Source organism: Papaver somniferum, chromosome 9 (genome assembly GCF_003573695.1).
Source record: "Papaver somniferum cultivar HN1 chromosome 9, ASM357369v1, whole genome shotgun sequence".
Classification (NCBI taxonomy): Eukaryota; Viridiplantae; Streptophyta; class Magnoliopsida; order Ranunculales; family Papaveraceae; genus Papaver; species Papaver somniferum.
In genome coordinates this window covers 103,322,755-103,350,574 of record NC_039366.1, presented here as the reverse complement: position 1 = coordinate 103,350,574, position 27,820 = coordinate 103,322,755, and the positions used below count along the sequence as shown (strand labels likewise).

At 39.2% G+C, this 27,820-nt stretch overlaps 1 protein-coding gene, 1 long non-coding RNA gene and 1 pseudogene across 2 annotated transcripts; 2 read left to right on the top strand and 1 right to left on the bottom strand.

The window, feature by feature from the left end:
* The first annotated feature begins 4,756 nt into the window (after positions 1-4,756).
* On the top strand, positions 4,757-6,424 carry LOC113312369. Its single transcript, XM_026561125.1, has one exon. It carries the CDS (start codon positions 4,757-4,759, stop codon positions 6,422-6,424), a length of 1,668 nt encoding a protein of 555 aa, XP_026416910.1.
* An 11,769-nt stretch (positions 6,425-18,193) lies between these two features.
* On the bottom strand, positions 18,194-20,424 carry LOC113312368 (annotated as a pseudogene).
* Positions 20,425-21,324: 900 nt separating this feature from the next.
* Positions 21,325-23,523, top strand: LOC113308558. Its single transcript, XR_003339903.1, has 2 exons — positions 21,325-21,515; positions 23,309-23,523. It is a non-coding gene; the product is annotated as an uncharacterized LOC113308558 (long non-coding RNA).
* The last annotated feature ends 4,297 nt before the right edge of the window (positions 23,524-27,820 follow it).

Here is a 27,820-nt window from a genome sequence, read left to right as displayed (position 1 = left end):
CAAATGGCACAAATGCTTAGCCGACACAAATCAAGGTTCATATAATTTTTATGGTGGTTATTATGAGACTCCTAAACAACACACTTCAATTTAAATCTTACCAGAACAAGGTAATCATGGAATCATTTCATTCTTGAGGCTGTGAATCTACCAACACATTACCCGACTTTAACACAATGATTAATTTCAGAAAAGAGAGGTAGATGTACAAAGAACGTGTTTGATACAACTTTCGGTATGCGGTGTACCGTTTTTTTTCTTCTTTTATTTTTTATAGAAAAAGAGAAGAGAAGCTCAATTGAGCTATCTACTCAAAGGTACAACAAGGTGATCATCTGGGCTAAGTCTAGCAACAAGATGTCCCCTCAAAATAAGATGAGAGTTATTACAGTTATCCTTAGTAACATGGTTTGGAATAGACTGAAATGGTTTTCGTACCACTAAGTAGATCTCTGTTAAGATTTATGAGTAGAGCTCGGACTCAAATATGGTCTACACAATCTGAGAAGTCTAGAAGACCCTCAAAATCAACAGATCTACAAGTTTTTACTAGTTTTCCATAAGATTTTTCGTTCCTTTACGGTTTTTTTATCTTCCTCAAGATGCTCAGGAGAGTTGAAGATCGGAGTAAAAATGGAGTTTAAACACTTCGGTGCTCAAACGATCTCCTCCGTGAAAGAGATGTGAAGAGATATAGTCAGTAAACTTCATAGGGGAAAATATCTTCGTATGAAAGTTGAAAAGAAAAACTTTTTATGATGTTCTTCATCTTCAAGAGAACTCAAGATAATCCACAAACTTCTTCTTAGAAATCTAACTCTAAGTCGAGAGGAAGGATTAATGAGTACATAATCATTCATCAAACTCAAAGTTTGTTCAAAATCAAAAGTTTAAAGACAATGAGAAATATTTCCTAAAATTCAAAGATATGCTCAATTGTCATTATTTGATTTTTTCCTAGCAAAGGTATGACGTGTAGAAGGAGGTGTTCTTCTCGAAAAGGGAGACAAACAAAACGCCTTTTTTCCATCACTGAAGCCTCATGCAAGTAGGGAATCTTTTGACATTTTCACATGTCTCCAAAATTTACTGCAAAGTCTTCCTGTACTAAACTGTCCAGTCTGAACTATGACTTAGTAATTGCACGTGACCTGCAAATCTAGGGTCCCACTTTTCTGGTAGAAGATACAAATTAAATATTATTGCATATATCGCAGGTAAGGCGATGGTGACGCGGCGATCTGCTCGCATGAGCCAAGGTGAAAACGGTGGAACCCAGCCAGAGGGATTGGATGACATGGAGCCAGGCGAAGCCATGAACAATGATGTGATCCCAAGAGAGGGACAACCCGATGACCAGTATCGGGAAGGATTAACTGACAATTCTAGCTCGGAAGAAGAGGGAAACCCCTTCGAGAGACATGATGATGTCCATCTATCTTAACCAGGAGGGTTGAACCGTTTTCCAAGGCAAACAACGAACACTGGGGCCAAGAAGGATGATCCTTCTAACCTCGGAGATGCCAATGCTATCATCACAGCCATCCTGAAAGCACAAGATGCCCGGGATGATAGAATGAAGAAATTAGAGAGACGTAACAGGAGGCTAGAACGGAGAAACCGCAGGCTGAAGCGTAAAGTGAAGAAAAAGGTGCCACTCGTTACCATTGAGGAGACTCCCTAAGAGGAGAATCCATTTGAAAATTTGCAGGACGACGAGCGAATCCTTATCCCTGACAATTCGAACGAGGAAACAGCGGATCGCTTTCCCAAAGGAAGCGGAGGCGTTCTAAACCGGGAGGACAACCCATCCGAGGGATCATCAGACGTTGATCCCAAGCACATACGAGAGAAGAATAAAAACGATGAAATTCAAACAAACTATGAGGCCGAGAATCTCGCAGCTGCAAACCCTAGACGAGGGGAGACCTCGAAGTCGATTCGTTCCAAGATTGTATTGTACGCCGAACAATCAGACGAGGACTCTGGACGATCAAGATATCGCCGACCAGAAGCTTTTTTCTCGCCCGAGAGAGCGCGAGGAAGGAAGAGGAAGGCCGAAACAAGACACAACGATGACCAATTACAAGCCCGACTCTGTCAGCTCGAAGCAATGTGCAGAGAGGCCACATGGAAGCAAGAAAGTAAGAAACTAACAGAGGTAGTACAAGAGGTAGAAGAATCCCCCTTGTCCCAAAGTTTGTTGGTTCAGCCATTTCCAAGAAAATGTTCGCTTCCAACATTCACTACCCCATTTACAGGTACCGGTGACGCAATTGAGCACCTTCGATCATACCGAATGATACTGACCCAATGAAATCAGTACGACGTGGTGATGTGCAGGTTCTTTCCCGCTAGTCTAAAAGACGAATCCCTGATGTGGTTAAACAATTTACCAAAGGTGTCGGTTAGGTCATTTGACCACCTATCCGAGTTGTTTCTAGAAACATACATACATAACAGCCGAGTCAAGCCAGAGGTGGACATGTTATTCCAAATGAGCCGAGGACCAAATGAGTCACTCCGATCGTAGGTAGCTCGCTGGAGGAAGCTATGTGCTGAGATCAGACGAGTCTCAGAGGCCTACGCGATCTTGGGGGTTCAAGAACAGTCTGAAAAAGACAGATCCCATTTTTGTCCGCATGTATGAAACCATGCCTCGCAACCTGGGGAAATTGAGAGAAATACAAGAGGACTACATATCCCTCGAAGAACTCCAAGATGGTACTTATGACAAAATGGTAAAAGGAACCAGTAGAGGAGAAAATGTGGTAGAACCACAAGACCCCCGGGCACCAGTCCGAGGAGCAGGACGATCCAATAACGGACCAACCCAGTTCGATAAACATCGGAGTGGAGGATGGAAAGGGAGAGACCAAGCCCAGTTGAAGAAAGGAAAATTTGTAGACCCAGTCTACACGAAGTTAAACACTTCCATATCTGAGATCTTCAAAAAGATCGAAGGAAAAATATAAAATCACCTATCCATGGAATAGGGGACAGCAGCCCGAGCGGGCTAAAAACAGAACAAAGTTTTGTGAGTTCCACCAATTCCATAGTCACACGACATACTCGTGCAGAGACTTGAAGAAAATGGTGCAGGACATGATCGACAAAGGCAAGCTTCAGGAGTACATCATGCAACCAGCGACTCAACCAGCCGAAGGTGCACCCATACATCGTGTGGAAATTCCTCATGAAGCACAGTACTTGGGATGCAATACAATCTCCCACTCAGCTGTCACAACTCCCATACATGAAGGGAATATCATAGGAAGAATTCATAAATGCAACTTCGAAGGCGACGAGGTTTTCAGCGTAGCAATTGAACCTCCCATGCAGGAGTGGATGAAAATACCTATTAGCTTCTCAACATCTGAAGCACCTGATGGAGGACGAAATCACGACCATCCGCTAGTGGTCACAATAGCTATAACACTCCCCGAACACGGGGGAGAGGAGGATAAACCCAGGGCACTGCCTTGGGCCATGCCTAAAATACTCATAGACAGAGGAAGTTCTGTCGAAATCCTGTTTTATGAAACATTCAAGCAAATGGGTCTTAGAGACGAATGTCTAATACCCTCAACTTATAACATATTTGGATTTAACGGCTCATCGACTCACCCGAGGGGCGAGGTCACTCTAGAAATTCGGGTAGGAAAGATCCTTACCCTAACCACTTTCTGTGTAGTGGATGTAGTTTCCCTCTACACGGCTATTGTCAGACGATCCTTGGTCCATGGGATCAAGGAAGTCGCCTCGACCTACCATCAAAGGCTAAGATTCCCAACGCTGGATGGGATCGCCGAGATTATAGGTGACTCAGGAGAGGCCAAGTACTGTTACAACATGGACGTACATAACGGCGAAAAGAGGGTGAACTCCTCCAAAGCCAAGAAAAAGAGGGCCAAGAATGCTAAGAGCCAGACCGAGATCAACGCATACATAATAACAACAAACGAGGCAAGGCGTTCAAACGATGCGCCAGCCTCGGAAAGCATCCCAACCTCGGACGAGCCAATGAGACCTATACAAAACCTTTCCGATGTGGGAGAACTTAAGTCGAATTTCTCGGCCTCAGATTCCACCAAGGAAGTAAACATCAGAACAACCGAGAACCCGGATATGGTGAAGATAGGGACCCTCCTCGGCGAGGAGGAAGAAGAAAAGTTGGTCCAAGTACTAAGAGAATATTCCGATGTCTTTGCATGGCGCATGGAAGAATGCCTGGACTAAGCCCGGAAATCTGTTGTCACTACATGAAAATCAACCCAAAGCATAAACCTATGAGGCAAAAAATGCGAAAGGTAGTACCAAAATATCATGAGGCAATTCAAAAAGAACTAAAGAAAATGGAAGCATCAGGAGTTATCCGAGAGGTGCAATACCCGATATGGATCTCCAACATGGTAATCGTTCCCAAGAAAAACGGAGGAGTGTGAATCTGAATTGACTTCAACAATCTCAATAAGGCCTGTCCCAAGGACAGCTTCCCACTGCCCAACATCGACCAGCTCCTAGAAGCAACCTCTGGGTATGGCTTACTATCCCTCATGGACGGATACTCAGGCTACAACCAGATCCCCCTCGCCGAGGAAGATCAGAAGCACACCGCCTTCTTTACTCCCCGAGGCCTATATTATTTTACTAAGATGCCATTCGGATTGAAAAACGCAGGGGCGACTCATCAAAGAATGGTAGAAAAAATGTTCGATGATTGGATACATAAACCCTAGAAGTATATGTGGACGACATGCTTGTCAAGAGAAAGCTCCCACAAGATCACGCTAACGATCTCAAGGAAATTTTTGAACAAATGAGAAAGTTTAATATGAAGATTAATCCCGCAAAATGTGCTTTTTGGGTAACCTCAGGAAAATTCTTGGGATACTTGGTCACCAAACGAGAAATCGAGGTGGACCCGGAAAAAGTACGAGCCATACTAGATGTGCCTTCACCCGCCACAGTCAAAGACGTGCAGAGGCTAAGCGGTCGACTAGCCGCCCTCAGAAGGTTCATAGCTAGGTCGTCCGATAAATGCAAGGACTTCTTCAATACCTTAAAAAAGGGTGAAAAATTTTCATGGAGCGCTGAGTGCGAGGAAGCTTTTCAAAAGATTAAAGAACACCTGGCAGCCTTGCCTATTCTTCAGAAACCCGATCCGGGTGAGAATCTCTACATCTACCTATCAACCACTAACACTTCAATCAACGCAGTGCTAACTCGCATAGACGAGGAGGTGGAGCAACCCATTTACTTCATAAGTAAGACTCAGAAATCACCAGAGAAGAATTATTCCAAGATTGAGAAAATAGTGTTGTCTCTCGTCTATGCAGCGCAAAAATTGCGAACGTATTTTCATGCACACACAGTGACAGTCATAACCAAGGCCCCAATAGAGTCTGTGCTAGACCATGCTGACAGGGCATGCAGAATCTCCAAATGGGGGGAAAAAATCAAACAATTTGGGGTAAAATATCAACCCCAGACGGAAATTAAAACTAAAGTGGTTGCGGACTTCCTAGCTGATTTTCCGTTAGATAATGTCGACGAGATCGAGGAAATATCAGGAATGGAGGACGAGCTCGAAGATCCTCCCGAGCTGCTTCGCTCGGAAAACCCAAGGCGATGGGAAGTCTTCGTGGACGGGTCATGCAATTCTGAAGGGTCCGGCATCGGGATGGTCTTCACGACCTCGACAGGCCGCAGGATCGTTTGCAGCCTAAGGCTAGAATTCCCCGCCACTAATAATGTAACTGAATACGAGGCAGTCATACATGCCCTCAGAAAAATCATTGCACTAGGAATTACCGAGGTAAGACTCACAAGTGACTCACAACTTATTGTCCGACAAATATACGGGACATATCAAGCCTCCGATGCATGTTTGCAGCGATATCTTCAGCTCGCAAAGCATCACATCGAACAAATAACAAACATTACGTTCCGACACCTAAACAAGAATAACAATAGGCACGCGGACGCATTGGCATTCATAGCCTCCATGACAAAAGATCCGGAGTTTACCCATGTCCGAATCGAGAGAGTAATGCTCCCATCCATACCCATAGAAGGAGGCATGGAAATCCTTAATATGATCAAAGTAGACCAAAACAAGGTACTACCCAAAGACGACTGGAGAACCCCGATCATAAAGTACTTAACCAATGGTGATCTCCCAAGCGACCAACAGCTCGCACACAAAATAATATCCCGATCGGGAAACTACCAGCTGAGAGATGGTGTGTTATACAAACAATCGTACCTCGGGCCACTATTTAGATGCATTTCCTTCGCCGAGGGGCACGACATACTCAAAGAAATACATTATGGTTACGCCGGAAACCATAGCGGAGGAAGATCTCTAGCTCACAAAGCAAGGCTCCAAGGTTACTTTTGGCCTCGCATGAACGAGGACTAGAAGCAAATGGAAAAATCATGTCTAGAATGCCAAAAATTTGGCAAAAGAAGGCACGCCCTATCAATGGATCTAAAATCCGTACTCTGCCCTTGGCCATTTGCCAAATGGGGGGTTGGCATTGTCGGGCCTCTCCGAGCTGGCACATGACAAAGAAAATACTTAATCGTGGCCACTGATTACTTCACCAAATGGGTTGAAGCTTCTGCCTTTAGACGTATTAGAGACCACGATGTCTTTAAGTTCCTTTTCGAGCACATCATATGCCGTTTTGGTATTCCAGCTGCCATTGTGTCCGATAACGGGGCACAACTCAGAGGAAAGAACATTGATCTCCTCTTTAACTGCTTCAAAATTAGGAAAAATAAATCCACACCAATCTACCCGGGGAGCAATGTCCAGGCAGAAGCCACTAACAAAACCATCGCCGATATGCTTAAAAAGAAGCTAGATGGACATGGGACCAGCTGGTGTGAGCAATTACACAATGTCCTGTGGGCCTACTGGACCACACGAAGAGAAGCAACAAGGATGACTCCTTTCTCTCTCACCTATGGCACGGAAGTGATCATACCAACCGAAGCAATGATCCCAACAACAAAGACTGAGGCTTGGGAAAAGAATCTCACCTCGGACATGATACTTGCCAGGCTGGACGATCTCGAGGAAAACCGAGAAATAACTCTGCAAAAGATATAAAATTACCATCGGAGGTTAGACCGAGAATATAACAAACGTGTTCGCCAGAGGCAGTTCAGCCCGGGCGACAAGGTCTGGCGCGAGATCTCGCCATGCCAGCGCGAGTCTGGAAAATTTGCTCCCATCTGGGAAGGACCACTAACAGTTATCGCCAAGGCGGGCGATGGAGCTTACAGATTGCTCAAACCCAATGGGGAAGAACTAGAACGCCCCTGGAATATCAAATACCTCAAGCAATACAATGCTTAAACATCTCATCGCTTAGAAGGATATATCATGAAAATGGGGCAAGACCTCCTACTTGTAAAAGGTCACAGTACCTTACTTGAATGTACTAAGGGCTCATAAGCCCTCTTTTGAGAATAATAAAACTAATCCTTTTGTGCACTCATCTTATTTACTTCTTTATTTTTACCTTTTTTCTTTATGATTTTCATTTAATTTTTTGCGTTAACTTTTCTTTTTACTTTTTGCATACAACATCATCATATAATCATATCATAATTTCATTATAACAAAAGCCCATCAAGACCATGGAACGATGCTAGACACACCTTCCATTCTACAACGAATGATGCGGGTAAAAACCTAAGATGCCTGAGACGGACATAGACCTAAAGCAATGCCATCTAGCCCATTAGAGCAAGATGAAGCGGGGGGCACCCTAAGCTACCTAAGACGGGAATAGACCTAAGGTAATGCCATCACGACCATGAATCGGATGATATCCTGACATAACAGGAGATATCCAGAATCAAGGTACTTGCCTTTGACTAAGGCAAGAATCACTTGACCGAGATGTCGCGCTCCAAACAATGGTTTATAAACGAGTACACAACCACTTAACCAGGGGGAAAGTGTAACCTAAGACGGGCACTATTAAAACTCAAGCTAGCAAAAGCATCAGAAACAAAGGCAAGAAAGGAATACTCTATACTCTAAGTCCAACACTGTAAGAGATGACTTATCCAATTAAGGAACTGATCACTCCTTGACTTTGTCACCCATGGTTGGACCAACAGTATATGTTAAAATACCTCAGAGCCACTACTGCGAACTCATCGAATGAAAAAAAACAAATTTTATTTTCAACAGGTGCTCTAAAAATTACAAGTACCATTTGCCTCGTAACAAGGGGACGTACACACTAAACAGGTTAGCTAAACCCTCAACATCAACAAACATATCACAGGAGCACCTTAATTATGCTTTTCCAGGATAAACAAGATAAGTTCTTCACGAAGTTCGCACTCGGCGACACAAATAAAGCCTCTCTCGCCCGAATCAACTCGCGTAGGAGCAGTAGCACGAAGTTGCATCAGCTGCTAGGGCCTAAAACAGGGGCAATATATACATATATACGTTTAAAAAGAAAGACAGTATTTTACACCCCAACACCCTCACCAACTCGGACAATTCATCCTCCACTCATAAAAGAAGAACATATCAAACAAACAAAGATATGTTTTATAAACTAAGTAACAGTTTACATAATAGCTGAAGATGTTTCTAAGCCAAAAACGGGAAAAATTACATAGAAAACAAAGTGTTCCCAAGGCCAATCGCAAGGAGAATGACTCTATATGAAGTGTTTCCAAGCTTTCCCGCAAAAGGAAGAACAATGACGAATACAAAATCTTCCAGCAAATAGTCCAGTCCACTACCAGACAAATCGAGCTCCATAAACCTCCGATGAGGCTAAAGACGATATGCGAATAGATAGGTCTTTCCGAGAGAACATTGGTGATGATCTAGAAACTAGATCAAGAAAAACCGAAACATCATGTAGAGGAGAGGATATACCATCATGTTCACAAAGATATGAACAAACACCTCGCCACCACGGAGGACGGGGAGGAAAACGCTCATTGGACATAGAAAGCTCTCAATAAAAGGGTTCTAAAAGCTCTCCAGAAGGAAAGATGAGAACAAAATCTAACTTCTCACCTTAAGGAGGATTCTTATAGAAATAAAATCCTCGGAAAAACTAACTTACATTTTCAAACCCAAGATGGTCAAAGCGCGGAGAACAAGACGATGAAAATCTTGAAAGACAACTGTAAAGAGTGAAACATCCTCTTTCTTAAAAAGTATAGAGGAAGCCAACAGGTGCTATAAAAAAAATCTAAGGATAAGTACACGTTAAAAAGTGCAAACATGATCTCCACGTGGCAATAAAGAAAAATACGGTTACTAAGTTTTCTTCCCATCATTCCCTTGGCAAGTTGCAAAGATAAGGAGCAAAATGTGAGGGTATGTCACCCGATGGCCACGTGTCAACATCTCAAGAGATGATATCATGATGAGATGATAGGGTAGAAGCACCGGTGAAAAGGTGATTTCGCCTGAATCGAGACACCTGCTACAAGCGTCACATGAATGACGCGTGTAATAAGCAGTCTAATCTGCTCAGACGGTCATGTCTAAAAAGGAGGAATGCATCTAATGAAGAGATAAGAACGGATCTACATCGTGATGGAGAGCTCAGACGATCTATACTACAACCCAGAGGTGATACAGCACGAGGTTTTCCAAGAAAGATCTACACGATGGCGAGTAGAGCAAGACAGTTCGGGAGGAGAACCCAGCAAGCCATCATGAGGGACAATATATAACTCTCCCGAAGCAACAAAAACGATGAAAGAAGACACCCCCAGCTCAACGAGGCCAGACCGTCACGATCTTAGTTTTCCTATAAATACCAGTCCATGTAGAAGGAGATGGAAAACTTATGTATTATTAGATGGTCTTTCAAGGGTAAGACCTTATAATCAATAAATAATACATCTTCTTCCCGTGGACGTAGGTCTTCATGGCCGAACCACGTTATATGCTCGTGTTAATCTTTACTTTTCATGTTATTTACATCTTGTTTATCTTGAATCTTGAATGTTTAGATAGTTTATAGTTTTTAGATTTACTTGGGTGTAGCCATCAGAAAAGATGCAACTACAGGGAGCCTAAGTATTTATCTGTCATGTTGATCCTTTGAACATGCATGGCATCACTTATGTTGTCTGCAATGTCTGGAGCAGTGTTCTTGCTGAAGAAGATTCCAGATTTAGCAAAATTGATCAACTGTCCAGAGGATTGACCAAAATCTTGAAAAATCTTGATTAGATTGTTACATTCTTCCATATTGGCTTTGCAGAAAATCATACAGTCATCTGCAATGAGAAGGTGATTAATGGCAGGAGCATCAATGCAGATTTTTGTTCCATGTATAAGATCCTGTTATTCTGCATAGATCAGATATCTAGAGAGGGCCTCCATGCAGAATAAGAATAGGTAAGGTGAAAGGGGATCTCCTTGTCTGAGTCCTCTAGTTGGTTTGAAGAAATTTCCAGGAGAACCATTAACCAACACAGCAAGATTAGTGGTGGAGATGCATTGATGAATTAGTTTGCACCGCTGAGTGTTGAATCCCATTTGATTCATAACTTTGATAAGAAATTACCAGTTGACCCTATCAAAAGCTTTGGCCATATCAATCATGATTCCCATAGTTCCATTAGCTTTTTTTCCCCTTTTCTGGTGTTCATATGGTGTATAAGTTCATGAGCTATGACTATGTTGTCAGATATTTGTCTACCATGTATAAAAGCAGATTGAAATGAGGATATAAGTTTGGGAAGAAGAGTTTTGAGTCTTTGAGAAAGAAGTTTGGATATGATTTTGTAAGTGGTATTACATAAGGATATAAGTGTGAATTGAGATGGGGAAGTTGGATTCTCAGTTTTGGGAATGAGAGAAATGAAAGTAGAATTCATCTCTTTAAGAAGATAACCAGATGTGAAGAAGTTTTGTACCATGTTGATGATGTCTTCACCTACAACTTCCCAGTTAGCTTGGAAAAAATTTGGTGGGAAACCATTTGGACCTGGAGCCTTATCCCCTGCCATACTAAATAGAATATCTTTGATTTCCACAGCATCAGGGATCCTTAAAAGATTATTATTCTCAGTGATGGTGATAGTGGTGGGAATGAGGTTTATGAGGGATTGATGGACGGTTATAGGTTCAACAGTAGCCATATTAGCAAAATGATTGGTGAAAAAGCAGGGGTCTAACAACCACACCCAATATTTCGATTAGCAATCTGTATGGACTAACTCCAATATACTTTTAAGAGAATCAACTAGACATTCAGACTCAATCTTAATAAAAGTATATCAAAAAGTTATATCTCTCTTTCTCGATTCAATACTTACTCAAGCAAATAGAAATCTGCGAGTCTAATTGAATACAAGAGAAATCACTTGAACGGTACCAAAGACCAATGTTCAAGTATCAATCAATTTCAATCAACAACCAAAGGTTGGATTTCTCAATCGATTGATTTAACGCACAAACTATGATATTTAAATTATATAACAAAATATAATGCGGAAAAGAGATAACACAGACACCAGAAGTTTTTTTAACGAGGAAACCGCAAATGCATAAAAACCCCGGGACCTAGTCCAGATTGAACACACACTGTATTAATCCACTACAGACACTAGCCTACTACAAACTAACTTCGGTCTGGACTGTAGTTGAACCCCAATCAATCTCACACTGATCCAAGGTACAGTTGCGCTCCTTACGTCTCTGATCCCAGCAGGATACGACGCACTTGATTCCCTTAGCTGATCTCACCCACAACTAAGAGTTGCTACGACCCAAAGTCGAAGACTTTAATAAACAAATTTGTATCACACAGAAAAGTCTACAGTAATAGATAAATCTGTCTCCCACAGAAATACCCACGAGTTTTGCTCCGTCTTTTGATAAATCAAGGTGAACAAGAACCAATTGATAACCCGAACTTATATTCCCGAAGAACAGCCTAGTATTATCAATCACCTCACAATAATCTTAATCGACTAGCGAAAGAAGATATTGTGGAATCACAAACGATGAGACGAAGATGTTTGTGACTTCTTTTATATCTTGCAGATCGGAGAAATCAATCTCAAGCCAATCTTTACGATTGTACTTAGTACGATAAAAATAACAAGATCAGATCACACAACTACGAGAAAGTAGTACCGGTCTGGCTTCACAATCCCAATGAAGTCTTCAAGTCGTTAACCTACAGGGCCTCGGTAGAAACCTAAGGTTAAAGGAGAATCGTCTCTAGCTAATACAACTAGTATCACACAGGAGGTGTGGAGATTAGGTTTCCCAGTTGCTAGAGTTCTCCCTTATATAGTCTTTCAAATCAGGGTTTGCAATCAATGTTAGCTTAGTAACAAAGCATTCAATATTCACCATTAGATGAAAACCTGATTAGATTCAAGCTAATATCTTTGAACCGTTAGATCGAAACTTAGCTTGTTAAACACAAATGAAATGCACGTTTATCTATGTTCGTGTAACCGTACCCAAACATGTACATCTAGTTGGTTCAACAGTAGTTAACCAAATGGTTAGCCATATGAGCACTTTCATATCAACCATATTCTTCTTTACCACAACTAGTTCAAATGACTCAAATGAACTAGTTAAAGAGTTGTTCAATTGCTTAGATCTTTATAATAGACACAACAACCGCACTTAGACTTTCCTACTTTTATTTGAAACCTAGCTGCTATGAAAAAGAACGGGACGAAGATTATTTGAGGAGAAAGATTGGTGTTGTTTAGGGATCTTCTCTTGCTGCAAATCAGGTAGGCTTTCTAACCATTATACTCTTTAAGTTTGATCTAGTAGGTCTAAAAGAGTTTTTATAAGATCATTTGATTTAAAAAGAGTTGGAGGAAAGAGGGGTTGAAGTTTTAGTTTTTGTTAAGTAGTCCCAAGTTTTGACATAGGAAGAGAACCACCGTGTAACAAGGAGGAAGGAGAGCAAGTAAGATCAGTTAAAATTACTCTTGTTTTGTGCTGTTAACTAACATTTTTATCGGCATAATTTTTATCGATGCCGAGATCCCATTATGGACAAGCTAGTGACCACATTAAGTCTTCCTACTGTGTATGTATGCACATATGTATTATCCTCGGATTATGACCAATAAGGTCAGGAGGTATGTTGAACTATCCCATACCCATTTAGGCTTGTCCTTTGTGTCCTCTGTGTAAGGTCTTTATGAACTTCGAATGTATGGTTGGTGATGTGAGACCTTAGAGTAGATTATTGAAAGTTCTGTATGTTAAATAAGTTATTAGTGGATTGAGTATCCATAGTGCTCTAGACTTTGTAATACTGTAGGCGTTCTTTTAGTGCAGGGTGGGATTGAGTCGAATTTTCATTTGGGAATTAGGTGGCATGTTATGAAAGCAAACAGTAAGTTGAACTTAGAGTTATATTGTGCACTACCTGCTATTAATTAGGCTTAAATTTGTTAGAATGGCCTTGATCTCTCATATTCCAGTGGAAATGAAATGTGAAGCGTGCGTGTTTTGATTATCATATCGTTGGCTAATGAATGCACGGTGATGTTGGGTTCTGCCGTATCTTGAGATTTAATGATTGACTAAGTGTAAGTAAAGTCTACATAAGAATGTTATGTGAAAATGAACTAGGATTTGTTTTTGTTGCCCGTAGTTGGTTCGACTCCCATGAAATATTACGGCGATGATCAAGGGGTCGCCTAATAAAAGATATGGATCTATTATCTTTGATTGGGATCGACAACATTTAATTTTTCCGGCGCATGATAGGAGAATTATTTGGACTATTTAAGGGTTGTTTCGGTTCGTATTATAGTCTGAGTAAGGAATAAAGAGAGGGGAAGTCGAAAGTTCCTTGCTATTTAGATCAGTCGGGGGAAGTATTAATTTGTCTTGTTTTAAACAACGAGTTTTTATTTTATTGAGTATTTAAACCTTGAACGGGCAGTACTACATTTTCCAAAAGAAAAATGGTTAGTTAGCTGGTAGATTGACTTTTATCTTGCTACATTTTTCTAAAGATGCGAAAGCCTACTGTTTTAGTTGGGGTATGACCCAACTTACTTTTTTTTTCCAGGAAACTGTGACCGTGTAATAATCTAACCTGTACATTACATTTATGTTCCGAAAAGCTGCTTCGTCATCATTTCAAGGTGTTCAATAGCTAGATGTCTTATTGTTTTTCTTTTAAATGAATTCTTAATTTTATTTTGGGGACCGACCTGCGAGTCGGCGATTAATTTCATTTTAAAGATTTTTATGGAAATTTACTACATTTTATCAGTTTCATTAAATAAAATTTATCAATTTATGGATTATTGTGAATGTGCTCCATACAATAGCCCGATCTCTATTTGTTGGCTTGACGGTTTGAGTGTGTAAAGTGGTCCATGAGCATGCCACACTTGGATTTTAGGGCGGCCGACCTAGAATACGAAGTGGGGATGTTACACTCTAGTTCCGGTTTTCCTGAGCACCAAAGTACGCATACGTTCGTTCAAGGAATAAGGACTTATACATGTATGAGTTACCACACAATGCTTATATCCAACCATGATTATATAATCTAAACTCTCATTTCAATCACTGAAACATTCTTAGAGGACGTTATATAGTTGTTGTTCACACACTATTTTTCGTCAAAGCCATTTTCAAGTGATTGAAACTTAATATGATTTTCGTCACTAGTAAATGAACTTGGCCAAAGCGAAAGCTTACCAACACATATTTCGAGAAATAGATAAGCGAGATAAACTCGGCTCGAAATAGCAAATGTGTATAATCAAAGTCTATATAGCAAAACGACTTTTGTCTCAAGATAGGAGATGGAGTAGATAGAATTTTGAGTGATAGATAAGTTCAAGTCTCCACATACCTTTTAGTCGATGAAGTTCCACCAGTTCCTCGAGTAGTTCTTCGTCTTTGTATGATGATCGCCATGAGTCTTGAGCTCAACTACACTTTCTATCCTAGTCCGAGACTTAGCTATAAGTAGACTAGAAATCAAGACTTATAGTTTTGATCACTAACATTGACAAACATGCTTGAGATAGCAACGTATGCGAGTTCGACCGAGCAGTGCTCTAACAATCTCCCCCTTTGTCAATTTTAGTGACAAAACTATCAATACATATGGAATACACAAATAGATAAATAAACTTTTGTATGTTCTCTTCCACATGCCTGATCTTCTTGGTTCTTCAACATTACTCGAAATCTTCGTCACTTTCAAGTACTCCAATGATTCCAAAGGTTGTAAGTTTAGTATCATCATTGTTGAAAATCCTTAGTCATAACAATGGGAAAACAAGAATTCTCAATCATCATTATACAGTGTCATAGTATTATTATACATCATCAAAGTTCAATTGTATCACAACTTCGTCAACAATACTATGGTGATATTATCACTCCCCCTTAGGTAATACTCCATCTCACATGGAAACCACTCTCCCTTACATAATGATCCAAAAACTATATGTATTTGCAGTGTGAACTACACATTAATTCTCCCCCTTTTTGTCAATAAAATTGGCAAAGGTACCAAAACTATTGGGATCCTAATGAAATTTCCATAGAGACATTTCATGACCAAAAGAAAGCACATATCAACTTTTTACATGCCATCATATATAGCCGAAGCTAAATGCATTCATCAAGGAGTTAATAAAGATACAAGATAACCCCTATAATATTCCACAACCGCACTCCCCACAAAGATTTGGCAATTAAGCACAAGTTCAATTAATAACTCTACCCCATAAAATGTCATTCCCGAAAGAACAACAAGAGCGACCTTACTTTCACAAGAAAAGAAGGATTTCTTTTGACAAAACAGATAAAAAACCTTGACAGAAAATCAACCTACTGAAACAAATGCAGAATTGAAGTAAACACTTACTGGATTTCCAAACTCAATTGCCCGAAAGATTGAGATAAGAACAAGGGCAAGAGTTTTAGGAACAGCTAATGAACCAAAACAACACCAATAGACTGCTGTAAATGTTTAAATGTAGCAATGTCTAATGGTTTGGTAAGAATATCATCCAACTGTTGTTCCGAAGGCACAAATTCCATATTTATGATACCATTTTCATAGAGACCTCGAATAAAATAGTACCTTATATCAATGTTCTTTGCTCTTGAGTGCTCAACGGGATTCTCAGTGATTCGAATCGCGCTAGAGTTATCACAAAAGATCTTCATTATTCCAGTATCAATTCCATAATCAGCCAACATTTGTTTCATCCATAAAAGCTGAGTACAACATGAGCCAGCAACAATATATTCTGCTTCGCATGTGGACATGGATTGTGAATTTTGTTTCTTGCTATGCCAAGCCACAAGATTCAATCCTACGTAGTAGAAACCTCCTGATGTATTTTTTTTGTCTTCTACACATCCTGCCCAATCAGCATCTGAATAAGCAGAAAGGTTAGTGTTTGTATCAAAAGTGTAAGATATACCGTACCCAACTGTGTGATTTACATATCGTATGATCCTTTTTGCAGTTGCAAGATGAGATTCTTTTGGATTAGCCTGAAATCTAGCACAACAACCAACACTAAAAGCAATATCAGGTCTAGTAGCTGTAAGATATAAAAGGCTACCAATAGTAGATCGATACATTTTTTTATCCACATTTACTCATCTCTGTGTAATTTACCAGTAGTGGGCATAGGTGTTAATTTTGGAGTTGACTTATCCAGACCGAACCTTGAGACAAGATCCTTCGCATATTTTTCTTGGGATAAGTAAATTACATCCTTATGTTGCTGAATTTGTAATCCTAAGAAGAACTTTATGTAAGGACCTCTCAAGCTCGTCAACGCTATTTGACTGGTCTAGCGATGATCAAGAGACGATTTAGCCACTACACCATTTTTGGGGATAACCAACGGCTGACTGCAGTTGCAAAAGTGACTTGCAACAGCAGCCAGCCGTTGCGAAAATTGGCGTTGCATTTGTTTTGCAATAGCTCCTAAGCCGTTGCGAAATTTTTTCGCAACGGTTTACTGTTCAGGCAAAGTGTTTTTCCTAGCTTTCGCAACGGCTTTAGCCGTTGCGAACAGATTTTGCAGCTGGTGGCAGCTGTTGCTTTATTTTTGTTACAACGGCTTGAAGCGGCTGCCAAATTAGAAATTCGCATCATAGCCGTTGCGAAATTTGGATCCAAAATACTTAAAACGACTTCTTTTAGCCGGACCTGATTTTGTTATTCTGGTTTAAAATTTAGTAACAGTTTCCAGCCGTTGCAAAATATTTTGCAACTGAAAGAAAAAGTCAAGTCAAACTTCTGTTGGCCTAGTAAAGAGTCCCCTGCAACATTTTTTAGGCCAAATTCAGGCCACAACACTCAAAGCATATAAACAGAACTTTACATACACAAGAAATGAAAAAACTAGTCTTATTATAATTATACAACATATCAAAGTTCAATTCTTCTAGATACCTATATTTGTAAGCTTTCATCATATTTAAATTAAACACTGTATAAGTTCAATTATGTAGATATCTATGTTTTAGATTACTCTCATCATTTGTAAATAAATTAAACTAGCAAGTCTTCCTTACTCACTTGTCATCACCACACTGCACCCTCAAAAAATACTTAGGTAACTCTATCAACAATCCAATCATTATCATAAGTTCCTTCGCGAGTACATGGAAGTCTCTCAAATCGAGGATCATTTGCAGTAATATCAAACGATAAATAACATGTCACACAGTTTAGCTTCAGAACAATCCCCAGAGTTAACAATAAAACATGCTAGCTGATTTGAAAACAACGAAACTTCTCAAATAAACATCTAACCTCAAAACTACTCAGTTCTCTTTTGTTCTGACATAACTTCTCCATCTCTGCAAACTTCTCAAATAAGCATCTAACCTCAAAACTACTCAGTTCTCTTTTGTTCTGACATAACTTCTCCATCTCTGCCATGACGCAAGGAATGCCTTCTCAGCAAAAGAAAAGGAAAAAAAGAACAATGAAGATCATTCCTTACCGAACCGTAATCCCTAAGAAGATACTCATATTAATCTTACTCCGAAAACATCCACAGATTCAAATCCCTAAAGGACATTTGATGTAACGACTACAATTCTACAGGAATATCCAAATCAAATACAAAAATCTTGTTAGTATCCATTAGCAATAGCAGCATACATGTCACATACATACATCCAGCCTGCATTTCCAACAAAAATCATCAATCAAAACTAAATGAGGAGGGCCCAATACACTATTATGTTTACAGAGCAAAGCTGATGATACCTAAGGCTTGCATAATATTTTTTAGAAAATTGAATAAACCCATCATACTTGAGACTAGTGATTCAGGCGTTGCATCGAACACTTTGCATGCACAACCTGGTGGTGTTGCTGTGCATCAATCGGTACTCTTCTATAGCTTTCCATCTCCCTGCAAATTAGACATAAACATACACATTCATTTCACTTTTTTCTGGTCATTTGTGGCAAAAATCAGAATCAACTTTTTTTCTGCTTTGTTATAAATTTCTAAGGTGTAAGCTTTACCTAGTTCATGCCCACTTTCAAATCGCCATAAAGTTCCAAAAGCCTGCTCTTTGTTTACAGGATTATTCACAATTAGGAGCTTGATCTTCTGACATTTCTGAAAACCAAAATTGAATAATGAAGGATGAGAGAGGGAGAGGGAGAAACAGACAGATATAAATTACCCCGGGGAGAGAAAGTACCCTTTAAATTAATTGAGGGGCGTATAAAGCAGGGCAGGGAGATGGTATCATTGGGTAACTGCTATATCAGTTCAACTGTAGCATGAAGGCACGCAGTTAGCATCTTCTTTTCTAGTTTGACAAGCTGGGTAGTAACTTGTTTCTTTGGGTCCAAGCTGGAATCTGTCAACTGATAAATACAAAATAGATATAAGTGAAGGTTCGATAAAGGAATAACTCGCTAACATCAGAAAACTCAACAGTGAGAAAGTTGATCCAGAACTACACGTTCCATGGATGGGCTCATCTGTCGAAATAATTCTTCTGGTTGAATTAAATCTCCGAATTCTAGTGTATTCAGAAAAATTGCATATCTTGCATACAAATTTGTATTAAAGTTGATTAGTGGGGATAATCGCATAAGGGTAAGTTGACTTACAGTTGAGACCCCAACATTCTTACAGAATGCTATTGTAGGCTACATAAGAAAGTTTAACAAACTACAGTCTGAAATAAGATCATGGTAAGTCAACTTACTGGACATATGGGGCCTTGAGAAGAAATCACGGACTCCATCTCAGACGGATCTGAAACATAGCCTAGTCGAAGGTAAGGAAGCATATCGTAAACGACAGTAAGCATGGCCTTGCAATTGCTTTTGTAAGCCAACAATGGTGGCCCTAGAGGAACTAAAGCACATCTTCATGCCAAACTAACTTTCTGTTCCGTTAGAAAGTTAAATCTTAGTTCAGGAACCTTGGCTATTCATTCCACTAAAACAAACTCACCATGCAAAAAACTAGAATAAACTTCTCTTGGGTCATGCTAATTTTAAGATAGTTCAGATACATAAACTGTGTGGTATGGATGGATGTAAGAGATGTAATAACACGAGTTAAACCAATATTAATACTTTGCACTGAAGCTATGAAGATACTGAATATCTCAGCTGAGGATACAAAACTTTACCTGCAAATGAACTACACAAGACCGAACGACAACAAAAGCTTGCTTGAAAATCTCATATGGAAAGGCCTCCGTAGGTATATCATACGGGTATTGCTGCAAAATTAAATTAAAGCCAGATCAGGTTTAAAATATTCAGAGACATTGAAACAAGCACTACAAAGTAGTGCGAATCTGAAAGCTAAGTAGATTTTGAGGAAGCTAAGAAAATATGACCTGAAATAGCGATCCTGAAATAAACCAGACCGTGTCAAGCTCATTATACTCTTAATCCCTTCTTCCCGTTCGAGAACTGCCGCCTGAAATTTTATATCACCGTAAAATCTCATCAGTTCCAATCTAAGCATTTGTAACCAATGTAATATTATGAGAGCAACTAATTAAACCTTCATAGGGCTTCCATTTAAGTGAGCCAGTTCATCTTCTGACCATAGAAGTGGAGATTCCACAACTAATTGGCCCCTCCCTCGTTGACGATCAAGCTCCCTGATGAAAGGTTACCAGAAAGATTTCTTTTTCTGTTCTTCTCATACATGAGATACAATGTCAAGCAAGCCAATTCCGACAGCTTGTTGGTTGTCAATAATTCCGCTACATGCAACAAACAGGCATCATTAAATCAAAACTAAGATATCTAAAAAACACTAACTTCCATATTTTTAACACACAAACATCCAAAATTCATAACACATTGCTAGTAAATCATGAAAAAGCCTAGTCAACTTCATGTTACTCAGCATTAACCATCTCTTCTTCATCTATTTAATCTCGAAATCACCCAAATCAGCTTCCTGTCAAACACAACACCCATTCAACCTCAGTGAAACAAAAAAAAAATCCATAAAATCCCTAGATCCGTAATCATATATAAATTTAAAATCATAAATCAAATTAACCAACTTCATACGAACCATGCAAAAACAAGTTTCACCCTTTTATAATTATTAACCATCAATCCGAAACAGAAAACAAATTACATAAATCTGATGAAAAAAATATCAAAATTAAAATAAATCTGCTAGTTACCTCTGTTGGTAGATGTATAAAGAGATAAAGGAGGATTTTGATTCGAGCAATAGACCAACGATGATGAAGAAGAAGAGAGTAAGAAATTGCAAGAGTATGAGTACGGGGAGGGGGGGGGGGGAGGAGCAGGAGGAGGAGGAGGACGGAGTTGTTTCTAGAATGGAAAGAGAAAATGGGATAGAAGGATAGAAACTAGGGTTATAACGTGTTACCTTGCACACGGTTGGTTCGCACGCCTGTTTTTGTCAGCCGTTGCGAATTGCAACGAGTCCCAAAATTTCGCAACTGCGTAAGAGCTGTTGCAAATTTTAGTTGCTATTCCGGAAAAATGGTGTAGTGAGCCGCTAATTACTCGACTAGTTAAATATGAACATTAATGTATAGGGATTAATCTAAATACCATCTAGATACGAAACTATTACCGTTAGGTAGATCTCGAAAAGTTATGTGAAATGGACTACTCGAACGCGTCATCCGGATACCGGACGAAGAAGATATCATCAGATAAGTATGAAGGTCAAAATGACCGACCTGTCTGCCCTTATCCAAAACTTGGGTGCCTCAGTAATTCTCGTTAGCCTTATAATCAAAACGTGTCGAAGAGAAAACATTTCTCTTATTCTTTTTATTTCTTCTTCTCTTTCCTTCTTCCTCTTTTATTCTTCTTCGTTATCCCTCTGGCGATTCTAAGAGACATTTCTGAAGCCGTGAAATCAAAAAGAAAGTTAGGGGAATCAATTATTTAGTTTGATAGATGAAGAAGGGGTGATTTTTCTGTGAATCTTTGAAGAAGAAGATGGTTTTGATAATGAATCGAAAACAGGTAATTAGGTTTCAAATTGATTGATGTTTCTTTATGAAATCGTTCTATTTTGATTAATTATAGAGTGGGTTTGTTGTTAATTGAAGTATAGGGTTGTTGCATGAAGTTTAATTTTGAGTTCATAGGAAATTAGGGTTTCTGTTCTTCCCCAATTTGGAATTAGGGTTCCTGAGTTAGAAATTGGAGATGTTTATAAAGATGTAGATGTGCTGGTGGAGGTGAAGAATGAAATGAGCTGGTAATGGTGGTGTTTTTGTAATTGTTGGTGAACCTTAGATAGAACCCAAAAGTTAATGGAAGAACACATGTTACTATTGTGTGTATTGAATGAATCGAAGACGTTGGGTTGATGCAGATGGTGTTAATGAACTTGGAACTAGGTGCTGCAAGTGTGGTAGTGTGATTAATGTATGTGTTGTCTGTATTGAAGAGGGTGTTGCAGTCTAGGTGTTCAATAGTGGCAGAATGTATGCAAGATATGGAAGAGATTATGGTTGTATTATTCAGTGCTAGGAATGGAACTGGAATGTGGATGAAGTATGCTGGTGATGAGCATTTGTGGTGGTTGTGGTGTATTGGTTCTGGTGATGAGTTTAAGAAGATGATGAAGAATGTTTTGTGGTCTTGGCTTAAGGTGTGAAGGGAATATGTTTTAGTTCAGCTGAATTGGTGGTACTAGTTGCATTGAAGATAGAAGAACTATGGACTCTATTGGTGGTTATTGTGCAGAGATGGGACTGAAGTTACAGGTGTGTTGAACTGATGTTGATAGTGGTTTGGAACTGTGGTGGTTAAGATTGAGTTTACTTTGTATATGTAAAGGTGATGTGGCTCAAGTGAAGATAGTGTAGTATAGATTGTAAGAGTAATTGCAGGTGCATTTGATTTGTGATCTGAGTATGCAGTTGCAGATGATATGGGGTTGTAGCTATGGTTAAGGCAATTGGTGTTAGATGTTAGAGTTAGCCAAGAATAGTTGGTATTGATGCTAGCGGTCATGGGATGCCGAGAAGAAATAGAAATGATGAACTGCAGTTTGGGTGTTGCAGTTGAAGCTAGGATGGCAGTATTGTTAGAGTTCAAGAGATATGTCTGATATTGCAAGTATGCAGTGGTTATGGCAATGAGTTTCTGCCATTAGCTTTGTAATGGGAAGTGAGATAAATGATGTTATAGTAGGAGATTACAGTTAGAATGTTTATAGACATCATCTGTTTGCTTTTGTGTTTTGATGATGCATTAAAATATTTGGCTTGTGACCTGATTGAATCTGTTTCACCTAGGATGTTAACCAGTCTGACATGTCTGACTCAGTTATCTGACTGAGTTGACAAATGAATCTGACTGAGTTGAATCATTTTGACTGAGTTGACTTGACCTGGACTAGTGAACCATTGACCTTGGACATTGACCGTTAATGGATCCCCTTGACTGTTAAGACCGTTAGTTGACTATGCCGGATTGGACCTTATGTTAATGGGCTTGGGCTTAAGACTAGTTTCCCTATTTTGATGATTTAGACACCTTAAGGTCCGATTAGCCTTTGGTTCTTTATACAAAGTTGTATATCTTTCCAAGACCTTTCTAATGGACTATAGTACCAACCTAATTGGTTTGGTAAACCCTTAGATATGGTAATTTAAGATAGATAATGAAAAGGTGTAGAACCCTAAATGGGCTTAGAACCATTAGTTACTTTACTTAATCTATAATTAGAGACTTGTTTGAGATTATGTCATGAACCTTATGTGAGTCTTTTGGCTAATTTCTTAGAGTGCTTGTATGATTAACAGTTAGTCTATATTAACAACGAACGATTCAAAGGATGAACCAGTGATTGTGGATTTCAAGGTAGGCGTGGCTTGACATCAAATAGGTGGGAACTCTGTAACCTTCTTGTAATCATTAAGTTCCTTTTCATATGCGGACATGATGTGCCATTACTTCTTATGAGCATAATTGAGTGTAAATGATTGGGTATGTTGTGTAATATGCATTGTGTGGATTCTCCAAATGTTATATCTATTTTTATGCTTGTTATAACCCAGATGAGGCAACATCGTTATATAAGGGAATATTACCTTTTACAATTTCTTGTGAGAATCCAATCGTCTGCATATTATGCTTGATTGCAAAACCTTCGGGACTTATGATGGTATTTCTTGAATCATGGTTTGTATGGGCACTCTGTGTGATGGCGCTATCATTCGAGTCTGGAGTTATTCTGCTTTTGCCTTCTACAATGAGTTTGTCGAGGTCTGAGTGACATATTTTTGGTTTGCTCGGGTGGTGGTATTTTACGGATATTGTTATTATGGTACGCAATATCTGAGGAGGTAGAATTAGAATGACCTTTCTTTCATGTATGTTATATTACGATGCTTGCTGATTGTTGAGTGAATAATTTGATGTGTGTTTGAGTGAGTTCCCCGCGAGGACTGACTGTGATTTCCCCACAGCTCCTTGCTAAGTCTTATAGCTCAGATGAGGCAATACATAGCAAGGGAAGTGCATATAATATCTATCTAGCGCGTAAAGCGAAATACTATTACTTTTATTTTATAACCTAATTTATGTCGTTAATGACCCAGATGAGGAAATAGTATATCGAGGTATTTGGGGAAATTACTCTTACACATGTTATGCACGATTATATGTTTTAAATTACCACTTCTTTAGCACTGTGAAGCATATTAGTTATTACTTGAAAGTTATTTGTTTCCATTGGGAACCCTTTGGGATGATGTGCTCACTAGTTACCACTTCAGTTTTCAGTAATCAGAAGAAAAGGTGCGCTCGAAGATAACTGTTTCGTAGCTTAAAACTTTTATCGTATTAGAGATGTTGCATAGCTGTTGTATATGTATATTTTTGTTAATCTGTAAAACAACACATTATTATATTCATATCACTCGAGAGATCTTCATTTATATAATATCAGAGTGTATGGGTTTGCCTTTGGGATTAGATTATGTAATTGAGATTCTTAAGATCATTAATCTAGATTTTATTCTTAAATTAGTTTGTAATCCTATTAGCTAAGCAGGTTTAGTACTTGGGGCGTCACACTTTAGTTCACCAACATTGCTCATTTCAAATTCTTTGCCAAGAGAGACTTGGAAATCTTTTGCAAGTTTCTCAGAAGTTGAACCATAGATGATATCATCTACATAGACTTGAGCAATGACAACATCTTTCCCACTCCATTTGGTAAACAAGGTTTTATCAGCTCCGCCTCTCGAAAAACCTTTCCTAAGAAGAGAAGTAGTAAGTTTTTCGAACCAGGCTCTAGGTGCTTGTTTTACCCCATATAATGCCTTCTTAAGCTTAAGAACATGATCTGGGAAATCAGGGTTTTCAAAACCCTTTGATTGAGCGACATAGACTTCTTCCTTTAGAATTTCGTTTAGGAACGCATATTTTATGTCCATTTGAAACAGCTTAACCTTAAGAAAACAAGCGTGAGCTAATAATAACCGAATGGACTCGAGGCGTGCCGCAGGAGCAAAGGTTTCGTCAAAGTCGATACCTTAAGTCTGTGAATATCCTTGAGCGACAAGTCTGGCTTTATTTCTGACAATTGTGCCAAATTCATCAGACTTATTCTTGAATATCCATTTAGTACCAACAATATTGATATTGGAGGGACAAGGTACTAGTTCCCATACATCTTGTCTTTGAAATTGATTTAACTCTTCATGCATTGCATTCACCCAAAAGGGATCGCTAAGAGCTTCATCAATATTTCTCGGTTCTACTTGTGAAAGATAACAACCAAAATTGCAAATATTTTGAAGTTGTCCTCTTGTCTTAGCAGTAGAATCTCTTCCTCCAATAATACTGTTGGGATCATGATTCCTTTGAACCCAGAGGTGTCGTGGAGGGACACGTTCTTGTTCAACCGGAGTAACCTGATCAGTGCTCTTCTCCTCGTCACTAGAAATATCAGGATCAGTAATAGTTGGGGTAACTTCAACTGAATCTGGGATTTCTTTGACTTTCTCAATTGTCTCAGTTGGAGGCAATTCAGCAGGAGGATTATCATGATGAAAATTACTAATATCATCGATGATAACATTAGAAAATTCCATCATGACCTGGGTATCGAGATTAAATGCTCGAAAACCACGACTATCAGAAGCATAGCCAAGGAAGATACCTTTTGGTATCAAATTTCCCTCTCTGTTCCCGATCTTTTAGAATGTAGCACTTACTTACGAACACTCTGAGATAGTGCAAGTTGGTTTTTCTACCGTACCACAACTCATAAGGAGTGTTTAGGGTTTTAGACCGTAGGTAGACACGGTTGATCAAATAGCATGCTGTAAAGACAGCTTCTCCCCAAAATCTTAATGGTAAGTTTTTGTTATGGAGCATTACCTTGGCCATTTCCTGAATGTTCCTGTTTTTTCTTTCTGCAACTCCATTGGCTTGAGGAGTGATGGGAGGTGAATATTGTTGAATAATCCCCAGTTCGTCACAAAATTCAAACACCTTGGTGTCCTTGAATTCAGTTCCACGGTCTTTTCTAATTTTCTTTATCTTGCGATCTTGTTCGTTCTGGATTCTTTTAACAATAATCTTGAATTCATCAAGGGTTTCATTCTTATGAGATAGAAATGCAACCCAAGTGGATCTGGTGTAATCATCTACCATAACTAAAGCATACTTCTTACCAGCAACTGTGGTTTGTTGAATTGGTCCGAAGAGATCCATATGAATTAAATCAAGTGGAGATTTAGTGAGAATATCTCGAGATGATTTATGGTGAACTTTCGTTTGTTTACCTTTTTGACAGGCACCGCATACACCATCAATCTTTGCATTTATTTTGGGAACGCCTCTAGCAAGTTCTTTGTTAATGATCTTAGTTAGAAGACGATAATTGATGTGACCAAAACGCTCATGCCAAAGATGTGTAGATTCCACCTTAGTCAAATTGCAACAATTGCTGAACTGAGTATCCAGAAGATAACAGTTGTTTTTACCACGAGTTCCCTGAAAAGTTACTTTCCCAGTTTTGTCTACGATGTCACATCCATTTGCATTGAAGACAACTCTATGGCCTTTACCACAAATTTGACTCACAGAAAGAAGATTTGCAGTCATACCTTTTACGTATACTACATCATGGATTTCAGGTACGCCGGGAAGTTTGATCGTCCCCTTCTTGCTTATGTAGCAGCAACTCCCATCTCCAAATGTCACCGGACCTCCTTCATAGTCGTTTGAAGAAACAAACCATGTGAGATCACCTGTCATATGTCGTCTACATCCACGATCAAGAAACCATTGAAAGGGTGATGTTGATTTTAAAGCGAAAGCTCCCATACTAACACTACTTTCATGTTTAGGATTTCTTGTTAGTTTTGTACATCCTTTTAGAGAAGCAACCAGTTGTTCAGTTTTCTTATGAAGATTGCTTGCAACTTTCAGGCTCTTTTGGAAGGACATACAAGTATGTTGAAAGTGATTGGAGGAATCACAAAACAAATATGGACCAACATCTTTAGGCTCGTCTAAGCAGTTCTGAGTCATATCAGTTTTCACAAGGTCTGTACATTGTTTATCATCTGACTTACGACTATTCTTCATAAAAGAACAACTAGAGTTATTCAAATCCATCAAAGGGATTTTGACAGATTTCAAATCCTTAAGCATTGCAATTTCTGCAACAAGATCAGAGTTGATCCGGATTTGTTCATCCAACTTTTTCTGGAGAATAACCAGTTTATCAGAACTTTCTTTACGATTGTTTTTTAATCTTGGTGAAGCGTTTCTAGAGACTTTACTGTCCATATAATCAGATCGCTACAACACTACACCATTTTTAGGGATTAGCATTCGGGTCGCAACGGCAGATCCCTGTTGCAAAACACCGTGATGCATTTTTTCGCAACGGTATACGCACCGGTGCGACTCTCGGTCAGCACGGGGATTCACAACTTCTCGCGCCGTTGCGACTTTGTTTATTCGCAACCGAGGCCTACCGTTGCTAAGATGTTTCTAATTACAGGAATACCCCTACCCGGAACTAAAATGTTATTGGTTCTGGTTCTATTTTAGCAACAGATTATAACGTTGCTAATATTTTGCAACATAAAGAAAAAGGTCAAGTCTTCATTGACCTGGTCAAAATCCATTCCCCCTGCAGTTACCCAGTTCTCCATATTCATCATTTCCACAGATATACAAACTATGTCATTCATTCATTCAACATACAAAACTGTATCATATTATGAAAAATGGATTCTTCAATTGATGTTAACAAAAAGTTTTTTGATACAAATGTATTCTAAGTATCA